This window comes from Tachysurus fulvidraco, chromosome 15 (genome assembly GCF_022655615.1).
Source record: "Tachysurus fulvidraco isolate hzauxx_2018 chromosome 15, HZAU_PFXX_2.0, whole genome shotgun sequence".
NCBI lineage: Eukaryota > Metazoa > Chordata > Actinopteri > Siluriformes > Bagridae > Tachysurus > Tachysurus fulvidraco.
The window spans coordinates 9,778,807-9,793,471 of record NC_062532.1 but is presented as its reverse complement, the minus strand read 5'-3'; the positions used below and the strand labels follow the sequence as shown (position 1 = coordinate 9,793,471).

Genomic DNA, 14,665 nt, shown 5'->3' with positions numbered 1-14,665 from the left:
AGTGGTGTATTTTAATGCATTTAAAGCTGCAAACTGATGTCAGAGGAAGAAGGAAGTGGGAAATCCTAAGCTAAATCACAAGTTCAAGCAGGCATACTGTATACATATACACACATGCATGCATGGAGCAGATGTTGATGATGCTCTTTGTTTTGTAGTATGTCCAGCTGTTTGGGAAGATTCTGGATGTCTCTCTGGATGATGAGCTTCTGCATAAAGAGTCGAGTTCTTACTATTCAGAACCATCATCAAGGTCACTTAAAACTATTAATCCGTAATAACCTGTGTCCACATTTTTGCCTCATGATGTTTTACAGGTGATGAGCTTCAATGGGTCCTGTAGAGGCTTTGGGTTTATGTGCTTATTTTCTTCAGAGGAAGCCACAATGGACACAAGAAAGATGCACAAAAGGATGCTGTTCAGAAAGCTGATTTATTTTTTAGCTTAAGTTAGCTAAATTATCTTCACTTCAGCCACAGAAGTCATTTCACTTGACCTATTAGTTCCTCAGGATCTCTTGGTTGCACAATTCTACTCGACTACAAACATATTTAGATTTACAGTATTTACTTGTTAGTGGCACCCATATGAGGATGGGTTCCCTTCTGAGTCTGGTTCCTTTCAAGGTGTCTTCTTCATATCATCTCAGGTAGTTTTTCCTTGACACGGTCACCACAGGCTTGTTCATTAGGGATAAATGTTAGACATCAGTAATTTAACTTTACACTTTACCATTTTTTTTGTTTCTATGCTTCTGTAAAGCTGGTTTGAGACAATGTCACTTGTTAAAAGCACCATACAAATAAATTGAATTGAAATCATGTTTTCTTCATTATGTTTTGGTGAACATAACACCAATTAAAACCTGTCATCCATAAGAATGGATGTTTACCAGTTAATCAAATAGTAGACATGAATCTGAAAAGAAAATCAGCACACTGTACAGTAGTGAGGCAAGTCATTGCAGCCAAAGAGGCAAAGTAAGTTTTAAATTTGCTTGTTGGTTATATATTTTATTTGAGAACCAATTTTTGCATCTTATTATGAGTTTATTCTATTAACGATTACAGAAGTTTTTTTCCTCCCACATCTGTTGAGCAGCTACCATAAAAGTGAATGTGTACTATATGTTGTCACTACAGAAATAATAATGCATAAGAAATTTATTTTCCATGCAGCTCGCATTACTGTAATGTTTTGAGTCCTTTGATTATAGTCATTGTACTATCTGGATCTCTTAACCATATGGCAGGACAGACAGGAGCAGAAAATAGGGCCTGAAATCTGTAGCACAACTGAACCTTAAAGTCAGAAACTGAGAAAAAGGATAGCCACCCTTGGTCACAGTCCAACAACACGCCGATCTTCCCAGGAGGCTTCTCAGAAATCAGGTTCACCTCCTGGTTATAGGAGGCAAAAAATCCAGTGCCAGAATATTTTGGGATATTTTTGTCCTCCTTCCCAGTTGTTAAAGTGCATTTGTTCTCTTTCAACTCTGAGACATACTCCTCTTCTTCTGTTACTTGTTCCACCAGTGCTTGAGTTATTTCTGTTTTGTGCTTGTCCTGAAGATGAACGCCCTTGGTCATATCGGTTTTAAGATATGCTTCGAGTTTGCTTTTCTTTGATTCCAGATTGGGCATCTTGATCTTCACAGCACCTTCCTTAGCTAGTGACTTTGTTAGCATTACTTCCTCATCTTTTATTTCAGTATTGTTGGTCAACTTGTCAGTATCCGCATTATCCCCTTTGTTCTGCCACCTGACACACCAGGAGCTGCTGTCTTGACCCAAACTCTGGTAACGGTCCTGACTGATCTTGTATGTCACACCCACAGCCCAGCTGCTGCCTTCGCCCTCTGGTGGCTGAACCTCCCAGTAATGCTGCCCCCTGCTGAACTCTTGAGAGCACAGAACCCTGAAGCCTATCTCTTTGTTGACCTGGTAGTCTTTCCAGGTAGGTAGCCCACTGTGCTCCACAGTGACAGCCAGGCCATCTTCAGAGAGAAGCACTGAGGCACTAGCTGTGACTGGATCAAAGGTCACTCCACTGGAATCTATATGCCAGGAAAGATGGAATAATTTAAATTATATAATAGATATTACCCACTGAAATGGGCAACATTTATTTACAAACATTTTAGTAATCCTCAGAGTGAAACAAACTTGTTCAGGAACTCAGCAATCAATCTGGCACGTTTGGTGTTTACAATCGACAGTGTACATAGTGAAAAGTTCACAAAAGTGTACAGTGAACTTTTCCAGTCACTAAAAATCAAATACAAATCACAGCTACCATGTCACCATATTGACATAATACACACGTACATTTCAAAAGATTACCACGTCGTTTGCTGTGGCCGCTGACAATTCTGAAGTCACCTGATGTCAAATCTGTAATAATAAAAAAAGCATACAATCTGTGATCCCACTAAGCAATGTAAACAGAAGTGTTGTGCAGTAACACGTTACTAGTACTGCGTTACTGTAACGCAGTTACTTTTGACAGTAACTAATACTCTAACGCATTACTTTTTAAATAAATGTTTGTCTGTTATTTTTTTAAATTAATTCATTTTGGCTGAAGTGTAGCCTACAGCCTAACCTGTTTACAGCAGCGATGCATTGTAGGATTGGTGGATGCCAACCACTGTAAACACGAATACGCCGCACTGTGGACGTGTTTCCGTTTATTGAAGATGTGCGGCAGTAATGGCGAGTCAAAGCGAGAGCAAGACGAGTTTCTCAAAGTGGAAATATGCTCATTATTTCTTTAAAAAAAGTAACTAAAAAGTTACTTTTAACAGTAACACGTTACTTTTTGGTGTAAGTAATCAACAAAGTAATTGAGTTACTTTTTGAACAAAGTAACTGGTAAATAGTACAGTACTATCTAGACCAGGGGTGTCACACTCATTAGAGGAATAGGTTTATATATAATCACCAAGAATTCTATTAGAAAAATCTTTACATCTTTTTATTTGTGCAATTATGTAATCAGCCAATCATGTGGCAGCAGTTCATTGTATAAATTCATGCAGTTAAGGTCCTTTGGGTAATGTTCACAGAATAGGGGAAAAAATTGAGCTAAATGATTTTAACCATCTGTATGATTGTTGGTGCAAGATGGGCTAGTTCATGCATTTTTATAACTGCTGATTTCCAATGAGCCACAGTTCTGCAGACTGAAATTATATGTATTTATATAAGAATTACCTGTAATTAGCATATTTTGACAGTTATTTTATAATATGCCTGTTAATGGCCCATTTTGCCCCCTAGTGGTATAACAGAGACAAGATTTTTTTATCTCCAATGTTCAGAGTTACAAATTACACTGTAAAAAGCTGCATGCTTAAACTAAGTAAGAATTGATCAGAACCAAACAGATGCCTTGCCTTTGTCTCGTGTTTCCTCTCTTCTTTGCAGCAAGTCGCTGAGCTGAGATTCCAGACTACGGTTAAGTTTCTGAAGATCCAATATCATCTTCTCCACAGCTTGGCCATCCAGCTGAACATCTTGCAGTTGACCAGCCCCTGGATTTAGTACTGGTAGAGGCTATAAGAAAGACAAAACATTTTGACATTTGAAACAGATCTTTTGATTATTTTGAGCTTCTTTTTAACTAAAATGATAGTTACTTCAGTTACTAACCTGAAGAAAGTTGAAGTAGGAGTGATTGCATCTGCACTCATCAAGCTTTTTCATGACCTGAGATATGGAAAGCATACAATTATTCATCTGATCTTCCTGTTGTTGTATATTTTGGAGAGCTCTTATCCTCTCTGCTTCTATAAAGGATATTGCTCTCTTCTGGGCCAGGTTAATATTGTTCAGTAGTGCTTCAAAGCAGAGCTGCACATCTTCAATCATCTTTGCTGCAGCATCCTGTGGATACCAAACAAACTGCATTGAAGATATATAAATGAAATTAATCAAATAAGAGCTAGTTTTGAGTCAAGCTGCACAGTTACAAGGACAAATTAGGACCACACACACACACCTACACGCTTTCGATACGGCTGCAGTGCCTTGCATAAGTATTCCCATTGACTTTATCCACATTTTGTAGCATTAGAACCTGGATTTAACGATGAACATTTGATTTAAACATTTTCTAACAATTGAAAGTGCAAAATACTTTATTTACTGTAATACAAATATTTGTACAAAAAAGTTCAAGGGGGTGAACAGTGTAAATAAAATCTGTCAATGCTGAATAAAGCTGTTATCTCAAACAGACATGCTTTTCTGGTTTCTGACATTGTATCTCATAGAATAGAATTGCCATGAATACATTCCTACACTATGCACTAACCCTGAGTCCTAATAAGTATGTGTTGATAAAATGAGGACTATGAGGTTCTAGTGATACATTTTTGAAAAGTGTTTGCCCTGTAGTTACATAATCAACCCATTTCAATTGGTAGTTGAGTTTAATCAGAGTAAACACACCTAGGGGGACTCTTAAATAGTGCCTTTCCAGTAATACCATGACATAGGCTAAAAGGTCTTAACAAACAGCATGCTAACCCAAAATAAAAGAATTTCTGTATGTGATGTGAAGGAAAGTTACTGAAATGTATTAGACTTTATACAGTGAACCATAATAAAAGCCAGTATGTCTTAATAGAGAAAACTGGAAACTGTGGTAATTCCCAGAAGTTATCAGCCTACCAGAATTCCCCCAATAATGCATCAACTGATATTCTGAAAGTCTCAAGAACCCAGAAGGCCATCTAAGGGAACTGCAGGCATTGCTTGCATTTACAAGGACACCATTACTGATTCCTCCATTAGTAAGAGCCTGGGCAAAAACGGAAAGTAATATAAAGCTGCAGGGGAAAAATCTGGTGACCAAATGGAACAGCGTCTTGTATCATTAGATAATTAGCCAAGACTTTTGTGGTAATGTTCCTTGGAGTGGTGAGTCTCTTTCTGGAAGAGAAACATACTAATTGGAAGATGGGGTGAACATTACATCAAATATTCAAATCAAATAAAGCATTATAGTGTTTTCAGAACTATTTGCATGCAATTAGTGAAATGATCTTTGGGTTTTCATTCCTATATTACATTTTATATTTAGACCTGAAAGCAGAAATATGGAAAAATACGGGAAATCTGGAAAAAAAAAATTCTTTCAAGGTTTTAAAGCAGTTCTATAGGTTATATACCTGTGGCTCTTGCAAGTCATTTTAAGATACCAGATGTGCTCAGACTACACTAAAAAGAGAAATGATAATAACATCATTTTAAAGTGAATTATATTTTTCTATGTTGGACTTGTCTGTATGAACTATTGTTAGTTTTCCTTTCCACCATGTTCTGAGTATTTTTCTAGTAGTATCAGCCCTTATCACATACCTTTAACATCACATTATTATTACGGGCTTCATTGGCTGAATTAAAAAAGGAGAAAAATCTGTAGGGTTGTGGTTCTGAATCTGAGAGCCCTGATTTATTAAATGGAAGACCTCTAAAATATACTCTGCTTGTTGTCTTAAATGTTGTAACTCTATGAAAAAGGGTCTGTTTACCCGGTAATCTTACCGTTACACCATCTGACATAATATGCAATGCTTCCAAGAGTTCATTAGTGGCATCCTTTCTGTCCTGAGCTTCTGTTGCAACTGGCTCGATTGCAGCCTAAGTGGATGAGTAATAATAGCAAGCATGTTATAATGAACACATAAATCATAGTTTTGAACGAAGCTGAAGTTTCAAAGCCGCTATAGAAAGTGACATGTGCTACATGCAAAGCAAAAGAATTCAAATGTATAGTTTCCAGATAAGAATTCAATCAATATTATGAAAATGTGAGTTAAGCTTTTTAATGTGAATTCCCTTTCATTTCACTCTTACAGTAGATGCAATTTTCTCATAGTTCTTATTTTTGTTTGTACTTGACTAAACAGATTTAGTTTAAAATATACACCTAGTAAATCATCCTAAAACATGTAAACATTGTAAGCACACACACACACACACACACACACACACACACACACACACACACACATGTGTTCATGTTGAATACTGACTGCTCATGCAATGCTCCTTTTGTTCTAATCTCTCAACCAAAGAGCCATGCCCTCAAACCTGCTCACCATAAGAGTCATGCTCTCAAACCAAGTGATTTAGCTTGAATCAGTTTTGTTTATCAACACCACTTACGCTTATGTTTAATATACTTTGAGAAGAATAATAAGAATAATCAATACAATTACATAACATTCTACACATGCTGTATCTCCATCATTGAGCATTTGAAGGCTTTGGCACAGAGGAGTTGGTGTGAATCTATAATGAACTCAGATGCTGAGCTAATTTATAAGTTGCAAGGGAACTTCTGTTTACACAGCACCAATTGACTGTATATGACTGTAGTAAGAACATTATTTATAATCCAACTCTCCAGTGTTTATAATTTATAATCACACTCTCGGATGTCACCCAAGTGAGGATGGGTTTTCTTTTGACCCCGGTTCCTCTCAGGGTTTCTTCCATAGACCAAGGCAGTTTTTCCTTGCCACAGTTGCCACAGGCTTGCTCATTACAGATAAATTCAAGTAAACATACATAAGCATTTTATGTTCTGTAAAGCTGCTTTAAGACAATGTCCATTGTTAAAAGTGCTATATAAACACAATTGAATTGAACGCTCCTATTATTTCGGCTCACCTTCCAGTCCGTCCTCATTACTTCCACGGAGCGGGTGTTACACTTCCGATGCTTTGCTGTACACTGCCAACAGATGGCAGCCCCGTGGTTCAAGCAGAAAACCTCAAGCAATTTGGCATGCTTATTACACAGCAGATCTGTGGTGTCTGAAACTGGTGAGCACAGGCAGTGTTTAGCTAGCACCTGACTATTCAAATGGGGTGTTACGTGCACGCTGCAAAAGCTCGCCAGGCAAGTCACACAGGTCTTGACTGCTGACTGCTGTCTTCCCTCCTCACAGATGTCACAGTTGACCATTTTTTCACTTGGACATGAGACATCCTCAGACTGTGGCCACACCTCCTCAACATGCTCCATTATAGCACTAAGGATAGTGTTGGTCTTTAGAACTGGCTTTGAGGTGAACAAACTGCGGCAGTGGGGGCAACGAAAGTTTGAAATGCCAAATTTCCAGTGTTTGCTAATGCAGGTCATGCAAAAGTTGTGCCCACATGGTATAGTCACAGGATTACTGAGGAGAGTCTGGCAGATGCAGCAAATTAACTCATCTTCTGGGAGAAGCAGTGGGATAAGGGACGACATGGAGGCCATCTCTGTTGGAGATAAAAAAAATAAAAAAAAGAACGAAGCTTGTAGGTCATGTGGTCACTGGAGTTGAGATATAATAGTTGCGAAACATTTTCCAACAGTACAACTGATAAAGTCCCTTTGTAGTTCCAATGCATTGAAGAGATATGACAACTCCTGTCACATAAATAACTAGGTACAGTTTAAACCCTGAAGCAGGAACCAAATTGAATCCATAATAGTTTTTCAGAGCCTGGCAAATAATACTCTTTAATCTTTAACCAAACACAATTCTCCTTTCTTCACTTAAACCTCAAGATGTTATTTAGGGGAAATAAAACTAAACCCTTATTTATATCTATCATGCTAATGAATTACTTGGTTTGTCCTTGATTTGAATGAACCTTCAAAGTACTAAGTAAGCATCAGATATTAAACTCATCTAAAGCTCCCTTGTGGATCCCTTAAAAAAAGACAGGAAGCAGGAGAGGAGAGAACAAGGGGATTTTACTACCTTGCTTATTTGTTATCCTACCTTGTTTACTTGTGTATCTCCACGGTGCTGTATAAACTCCAGCGTGTTTATCATGAGGTCCACGTCCTGGACTCGTGACATCACGCCCACTTCCCATGAAACGAAACTTCAGCCGTGCTGTAATTTCATTTGCTCTAAAACGAAAGCTCTTTTTTCCCCCCCTTTGCGATGTGAATCAGCAGATCATGCAGCAAACGCTTGCACTACCGACTCAGCGTGACACTCTTTAACCTGGCTATGATGCTAAAGACAGTGATACACCTGTAGAGGTAAGGAACTGTCCTTTCTTATGAACATCTTACTGCGTGCTCGTGTGTTTTATTTATTTATTTATTTTTACCGGAAGTAGTTAGCTGATATACTGTAGTTAGCACGATGATAGCTAACGTAAACATGGAAGGTAACATGGAAGCAAGTTTTATTTATTTATTTATTTATAATCTTGCATCATCGAGAAACAGCGTTAGCTAGCAAGAAAGCTACACGACTTACTAGCTAGCTAACAGGAGGAGTAAAAAGTGCTAGCTAGCTTGCTGGATGTCATGATATTTGTTTTGTGTGCGCGCGCGCGAGTTAAGCTCAGCAATACTACTGTAGTTTGGTTTAGATTGTTAACTAACTATACACTTTACACTGACAAGTGAAGTAAGACAGGTTACTTTGCTTAAAAATGCATGCTATTCGTTTATATGTAAACAGGTGAACCTATAACACAATATGCATGTACAGTTGTAGATGTGTTGCTCTGAATAAACAGGTAAACACATTGTTATATGATGCAATGGTGAGATGTTTTGTTCCAGCCCAATGAGTGAAGGCATGACTGGTGTATTGTACCTAAAACTAAAATGGCCACTCAGTGTTTGATTATTAGTACCATTTATTAGTTTCTTGACCTTCTGAAGAAGCAAAACAATGAACTCATTCAGAACAAACAAAGAATACAGCAAACATGATTACAAAGGAGTTTGTGATCAGCAGAAAGGGAGTCAATAGAAAGTACATACAGTGGTACTTGGGTTGTAAATAAAGCTTATTAAGTATATGAACCTACAGATCATGTTGAAATAAGTATTGGTTCTTGAATGTGATAATGTGTGAGGACATGGATCACTGTTTATGTATGTCTGTGTATATAGTGCAATCCTCCTGGTTTTGGGAAATGTGCAACTGTTTCAGAAATGAGTGCTCTGTTATAATACTAATTGTGCTTAATATCTATTTTAGTTATATTAATATTTTAATATCTTATGTATTTGTCAGCTGATTAGTGCTGTCACTTTTGTGTTAAAATGTCTTTGCTTTTCTCTGAGGTAAAAGATGTTGAACCGATGCAAACTCATATTTATACCTTAGTTTAAGTCAATAAAAAGATGCTAGGAACAAATAGAGAGTAGGAAGGGCATCTGGCATAAAATGTGCCAAATTTAAACATGTGAATGGTCACTGGGAATTTTGCCCTGAGAATGTTAATAGAGACGCACAGAGAGTCCTGTGTGAGGATGTCAGGAGTGGCTGAGAAGTACATCAGAGTAGTTCAAGATATGTATGGGAGGAGTATGACAGCAGTGAGACATGCTATAGGCCAGAGATAGGAATTTAAGGTGGAGGTGGGGCTACATCAAGGATCGGCTTTGAGTCCCGTCTTGTTTGCTAAGGTGATGGGCAAGTTGATAGATGAAGTCAGACAGGAATCGCTGTGGACAATGGTGTTTGCTCTGGAAATCTGATTCAGAATCAGAAAGAGCTTTATTTCCAGTTATGTTTTCACATGCGAGAAAGCTGGTGATCCACTGTAGGTCTGTAGTCATTAAGTCCGGTAATTTTGGGTTTTGGGTTTCTTTTGAGGTTCTTCGTTGATTCTGCGTCGCAATCTGCTCTAAAGAGCTGAAAGCCCGGCAGACTTAACTCGCTGTCCGGAATGGTGTTGTTCAGTCAGGTTTCTGTGAAGCAGAGAGCAGCAGAGTTCGAAAAATCTTTATTTGTCCGGGTGAGCAGAGAGGGTTTTTTTTCCCCGTTTTTTGGATAGAGAGCGGAGATTTGCCAGATGGATGCTAGGCGGTGCGTTCTTAAACCGCGCTGTCTGAGTTTCACGAGAGCACCGCTCCGCCAACTACAATATTCAGCAAAACGTCTGAATAATCAAAAACTGGTAAAAGATCTTGTGGTGTGTACTGCCGAATGTTCAGCAGTTCATCCCTGGTGAAACTGATCAGATTTCCTTGACACAGAAAAGGAAAAACTAACAATAACAGAGCAAACACTGAGGAGCTAAGCACTGATGCCGCATATCTTGAAAGAAGAGGAATGAAAGTCAGTCGTAGTAAGACAGAATACATGTGTATGAACGAGAGGGAGGGAAGTAGAACAATGAGGATACAGGATGTTGGAGATAGAGCTGCCAGGTAAGAGGTCAAGAGAAAGGCCAAAGAGGAAATATATGGATGTGTAAAAAGAGGATATAAAGCTAATAGGTGCGAGAGTAGAGGATGCAGAGGATCTATCTATCTATCTATCTATCTATCTATCTATCTATCTATCTATCTATCTATCTATCTATCTATCTATCTATCTATCTATCTATCTATCTATCTATCTATAATATAAAATGTCTAATATTTTAAGACAAAATGCTAGCTTAGAATTTTTCTGTAAAGAGCCAGTAATTCTGGAAGGCACTATTAAAGATAGGGTTTCCGATATTTGAAAGCCAATGTTAACATAAAAAAATCACCAAAACAAACACGCCCCTAACCCAAATGGGTCCCACCCCTGTCCACATACGTAACCCAGGCAACTAATGAAAGAAATGTGTCTTTATCACAGCTGAAGGGAAGAACAATACGATTGCAGATAAACAAACAGGCAAAAATGACACACAAGCATAATCATGCAAAAAAAAATAAAAATACCTTTGACACTTTAAACTCATGGTATCTTAAGTATGTAACCTAGTGAACCAGCATTAATGTATTCAATGTTAGAGATTTAAGCACTCACAGTATGTACGTTGCTCTGGATAAGGGCGTCTGCCAAATGCTGTAAATGTAATGTAAATGCAAAGGACGGCATATATTAGTAACTAACGTTACTCACCTGTCGAGAAGGAAAAAAGCAACCTCGGCATCTTAAGTAAAGTTGGCTGCATATTCACAGATTGGAGTTTCCTAGGTCAGTAACTCCTGAGCTAAATGCTGTTACTAGTAAAACGCGGTTGTAGCTGCCTTTCTACATTACTACAATAGAAAAGAGGTTTTATTTGTGTAGTAACAGCGTTTAGCTTTAGTTTTCTCCAGCGCTGGAAAGCTGATCCTATATTAACACGGGTCCTACTTCTTGCTTTATAAGCCTTTCTTCGCTTTCTTTCTTTGTTTTTATCCTCCACGTCAATGTTAAAACCGCATTCTGCTAATGTCAGCTCATTGGCTACACATTTGTTTTGAAATTTGTTTAGTTTGTCGACCCGACTCAGTTTTCTGAAGCATTTCTCAAACATCGGAGACCCCACCTTTAATATTGTTATACTTTTTAGCATGGTGATCTTTGCCTGATGTGCCAAGGTATGATGGCCTGAAAATGCTGTTTAAAAAAGATTTCATAATCTATAGATTTTTTTCAAAAGAAAAAAACAAAAACAAACAAACCTCTGCTGAAACCTCTGTATTCTTTTGACCAAAGACCAATTCTGTGCTTAACAGTATGATGCAACCATAATCTTTAGATGGGTGACACTTAAAAGTAAAAAAAAGCAGTAACTTTAATATGCTATAGGAGACATTTTGCTGGCATGTTTATCTTAATGTTATTAATTCTACCAATAGACACCATTAATGTATGAGTAATGTATGGAATGTAACCCTGATATTAAATTTGAGACATTTTTTTGTTTTCAGGATGAAGTGTTCAAAGTGTAATCATGTTGCTTTGGAGGAGACTGCAAAGTTCTGCAGTCAGTGTGGGAACCCACTTACAGCAAAATCAGAGACAAATCCAACCGAGGAAACCCAAATAGGTTACACAAATACATCTGTTTCTCTTTTAACAAATAGTACTTGTTAAATTGTGTATTTCTTGCAATGGAATGAGGCAAAGTGTGATAGAAATGCAGCAGTTAAATCTGGGCAGTTGTTTTATAATTCTTTCTTTATCATTTTATCAGGTATTTTATCGAACAAAATGCCAGAAGAGTCTACACGGTCTGAAGTCATTCCACAGGCAGCTGAGGCAGAAATGACAACAGAAGCAAAATCAGACTCAGTCTTGCCTCAGCCTCAGTCTCCTCTAACAGCTGAGTCTCCTAAAAGGCCAAACGACAACAGCCCAAAGGTCAAAAAAAAGGTACTTCTTTACCTCATAGTGTTAGGTATTTGATGTTAGACCAAATATATTGGGAGCATCAGCTGTCTCAAATGCAATCTCATCATATGTTATTTACAGAAAAAAAAGAAGAAGAAGAAAAGGAGAGTTTTGGAGAAAGAAGGAGGTCCTTTGTCTTTGACCTCTGATCTCTCTGACATCTCCCTGACTGATAAAGACATGGCAAAGACACAGGAGGAAGCTATGTCTTCCGACAGCGAGGAATCAGTGTGTCCTATGGATGAGACTCCTGACATGGCTGAAAGTCAGACCAGCGTGTCTCCTGGATCATCTCTCATCAACCCAGAAAAAGAAAAGACTGGCGATCCCATGATGCTTCAGGAACCTGCTTTACCTGAGGTAAATGCTAATAACACCCTGGCATCAGGAGAACAAGGCGATAAAGTTTGTCTTGGAGAAATGCAAGACCAAAAATCACAGTGTGACCAAGAGTCCACTCAGCTGGGCAGTGATGGCTCAATTCCAGCAGAACCTGAAGCACTGAAAGAAGAACAGCAGAGTGACCAAAAGAAACCCAAGCATGAAGTTCAGAAGGATGCATTTAAGGCACAAAATCAAAAAGATGAACCCAGCAGCATGCCAAGCACGACAGTCAAATCTACAAAATCACAGAGCCAGAAAGATGAATCTAAGAAATCACAGAGCCAGAAAGATGAATCTAAGAAATCACAGAGCCAGAAAGATGAATCTAAGAAATCACAGAGCCAGAAAGATGAATCTAAGAAATCACAGAGCCAGAAAGATGAATCTAAGCAATCACAGAGCCAGAAAGATGAATCTAAGCAATCACAGAGCCAGAAAGATGAATCTAAGCAATCACAGAGCCAGAAAGATGAATCTAAGAAATCACAGAGCCAGAAAGACACCTCTAATAAGACACAGAGCCAGAAAGATGAATCTAAGCAATCACAAAGCCAGAAAGATGAATCTAAGAAATCACAAAGCCAGAAAGATGAATCTAATAAGACGCAAAGCCAGACACAACCCATGCTGGATCAGAATGCCAATGTTGATCAATCTGCAAATGCCGATGCTGAACCAGGCACACAGAAAACAAGGAGTGTAAACAAGGAAGAAAAGAAATCTGGAATGGTGTTTGGACCAGAGAGCATACCTGAGGTAAAGCCTTAGAATATGCTAGCACATTTAACGTAATATATGGTTTAAAATACACTGTGATGAATCACGTTGAAAACTGGTTCTTTTCATGCGCAGGTAAAAAATAAAAGCTCCAGTGTTGATCCACCATCAACGGAAGATCATCAGTCTCTGCAGTCTGCTCATGGGAAAGGAGATTCTTTGAGTGGCCAGAAAAGTCAGCAGTCTAAGAAAAACAAAAGAGAAGGAAGTGACTCAAGGAAAGAGATTCCACCAGAGAGGTATTTTGTGAATCTTATGGTCTTATGAAAGGCTTATTGTTTTCATCTAGGCAGAGTAGATTGTCATCTGTATACATCTTGCTAATTTACTAATACTCACTTCTGATCAACTCCAGAATTCCCACTTCAACTCAGCAGCTTTCCTCAAAGGAGAGACTCACCATTTACTTTCATGCTGTCTTGTCAAAGGATTTTAAGTTTGACCCCAATGAAGATCGCATATTTATAAGGGCTGGCCCTCAGATTAGTGACTGGAACAAAGACCTATTGGAGCTGAGTGTAACACAGTAAGACTGAGCTGTTTCCTATTGTCTAGGTTTTGTGTTCATAACTTATATGGAATGGAATTTCTATGGAATTAACTCATGTATGGTTTCAGGGATCTCGGTGAACATGGATTTCTCGTAGATGGGAGTCTGGTGTCTACAAAGGCCAAAGCAGAAGCTGTGTCAATACCCTACAAGTATGTGGTATACAGGAGCAAAAAGGAAAAATATGAGTACGAGTACATCTACAAATTGGATTCGAATGAAACCACAAACCGATGTCTTTTTGTTAAAGGACAACTACTTAATGCAGAGGGTGAGGAGAATCTTTCATAATCCATTGCTGAAACTAGGCTACATTGCTTAGTCTAGATAATCGTGTATATATATTGTGTAGTTTTAGTGAATTTTGAATGGGTTCGGCTGAGACAAAATGTTATATATAACAGTCAAATGTATTATCACAAGTAGATATATTCAGCATATTCAAAAGGTGCAGATTAAAAAGTTTGTGGACATGATCTGATCTGTTTGTGTTGTTACAGGAGAATGGCATCAGTATGATGACATCATCTGCGCAGAACCTTCTAAGTCAATGTTTAAACGATTAAAGGAGAACATTTGGCCTGAACAGAGGAAAAGTGTGATTGAAGGACGAGAGATTGCGGGGCGAGTTATGCTTAAGACAATCTTTGATTTTCTCACAAGCTGGACTGACATCAATCTCCGAAACTTTATCACACAGCTCAAGCAGTTCCATCAGGTCTACGGAAACCCCTTCGTGTTTGAAGAGAAGGGGAAAAAGTGGTCAAACTTGAATTACACTGAAAAAGATGTGAGTGTTAACGATGTCAATT

General features: G+C 38.3%; 2 protein-coding genes across 3 annotated transcripts in view; one reads left to right on the top strand and one right to left on the bottom strand.

The window, feature by feature from the left end:
• Positions 1 to 982: 982 nt before the first annotated feature.
• LOC113639540 (E3 ubiquitin/ISG15 ligase TRIM25-like) lies at positions 983 to 8,244 on the bottom strand. The gene is made up of 7 exons (XM_027141446.2): positions 7,787 to 8,244; positions 6,685 to 7,277; positions 5,554 to 5,649; positions 3,655 to 3,888; positions 3,399 to 3,558; positions 2,329 to 2,394; positions 983 to 2,057 (listed from the first exon to the last, which is right to left on the bottom strand). The coding sequence occupies exons 1-7, from the start codon at positions 7,881 to 7,883 to the stop codon at positions 1,186 to 1,188; spliced, it is 2,118 nt and encodes a 705-aa protein (XP_026997247.2). The 5' UTR covers positions 7,884 to 8,244; the 3' UTR covers positions 983 to 1,185.
• The window catches only part of rnf213a (ring finger protein 213a), a 39,839-nt gene continuing 33,093 nt past the window's right edge, over positions 7,920 to 14,665 (top strand). Inside the window, exons 1-9 of one of the 2 annotated variants that reach the window (XM_047801098.1) lie at positions 7,920 to 8,055; positions 11,680 to 11,798; positions 11,946 to 12,124; positions 12,224 to 12,785; positions 12,816 to 13,282; positions 13,379 to 13,542; positions 13,659 to 13,829; positions 13,922 to 14,124; positions 14,354 to 14,643. In XM_047801098.1, the coding sequence (XP_047657054.1) occupies positions 11,681 to 11,798; positions 11,946 to 12,124; positions 12,224 to 12,785; positions 12,816 to 13,282; positions 13,379 to 13,542; positions 13,659 to 13,829; positions 13,922 to 14,124; positions 14,354 to 14,643 (2,154 nt within the window). In that variant the 5' untranslated portion in view covers positions 7,920 to 8,055; position 11,680. Of the gene's footprint in view, positions 8,056 to 11,679; positions 11,799 to 11,945; positions 12,125 to 12,223; positions 13,283 to 13,378; positions 13,543 to 13,658; positions 13,830 to 13,921; positions 14,125 to 14,353; positions 14,644 to 14,665 lie in introns of both variants that reach the window. The other variant, XM_047801097.1, reaches the window with a different exon arrangement.

Coding starts and splice junctions, on each gene's coding strand:
- LOC113639540 (XM_027141446.2), bottom strand. CDS start 7,883: ATGGGAAGTGGGCGTGATGTCACGAGTCCAGGACGTGGACCTCATGAT. Junction 7,278..7,786: donor GAGATACACAAGTAAACAAG/GTAGGATAACAA, acceptor TATCTCCAACAG/AGATGGCCTCCATGTCGTCC. Junction 3,559..3,654: donor CCTACTTCAACTTTCTTCAG/GTTAGTAACTGA, acceptor TCTTTCTTATAG/CCTCTACCAGTACTAAATCC.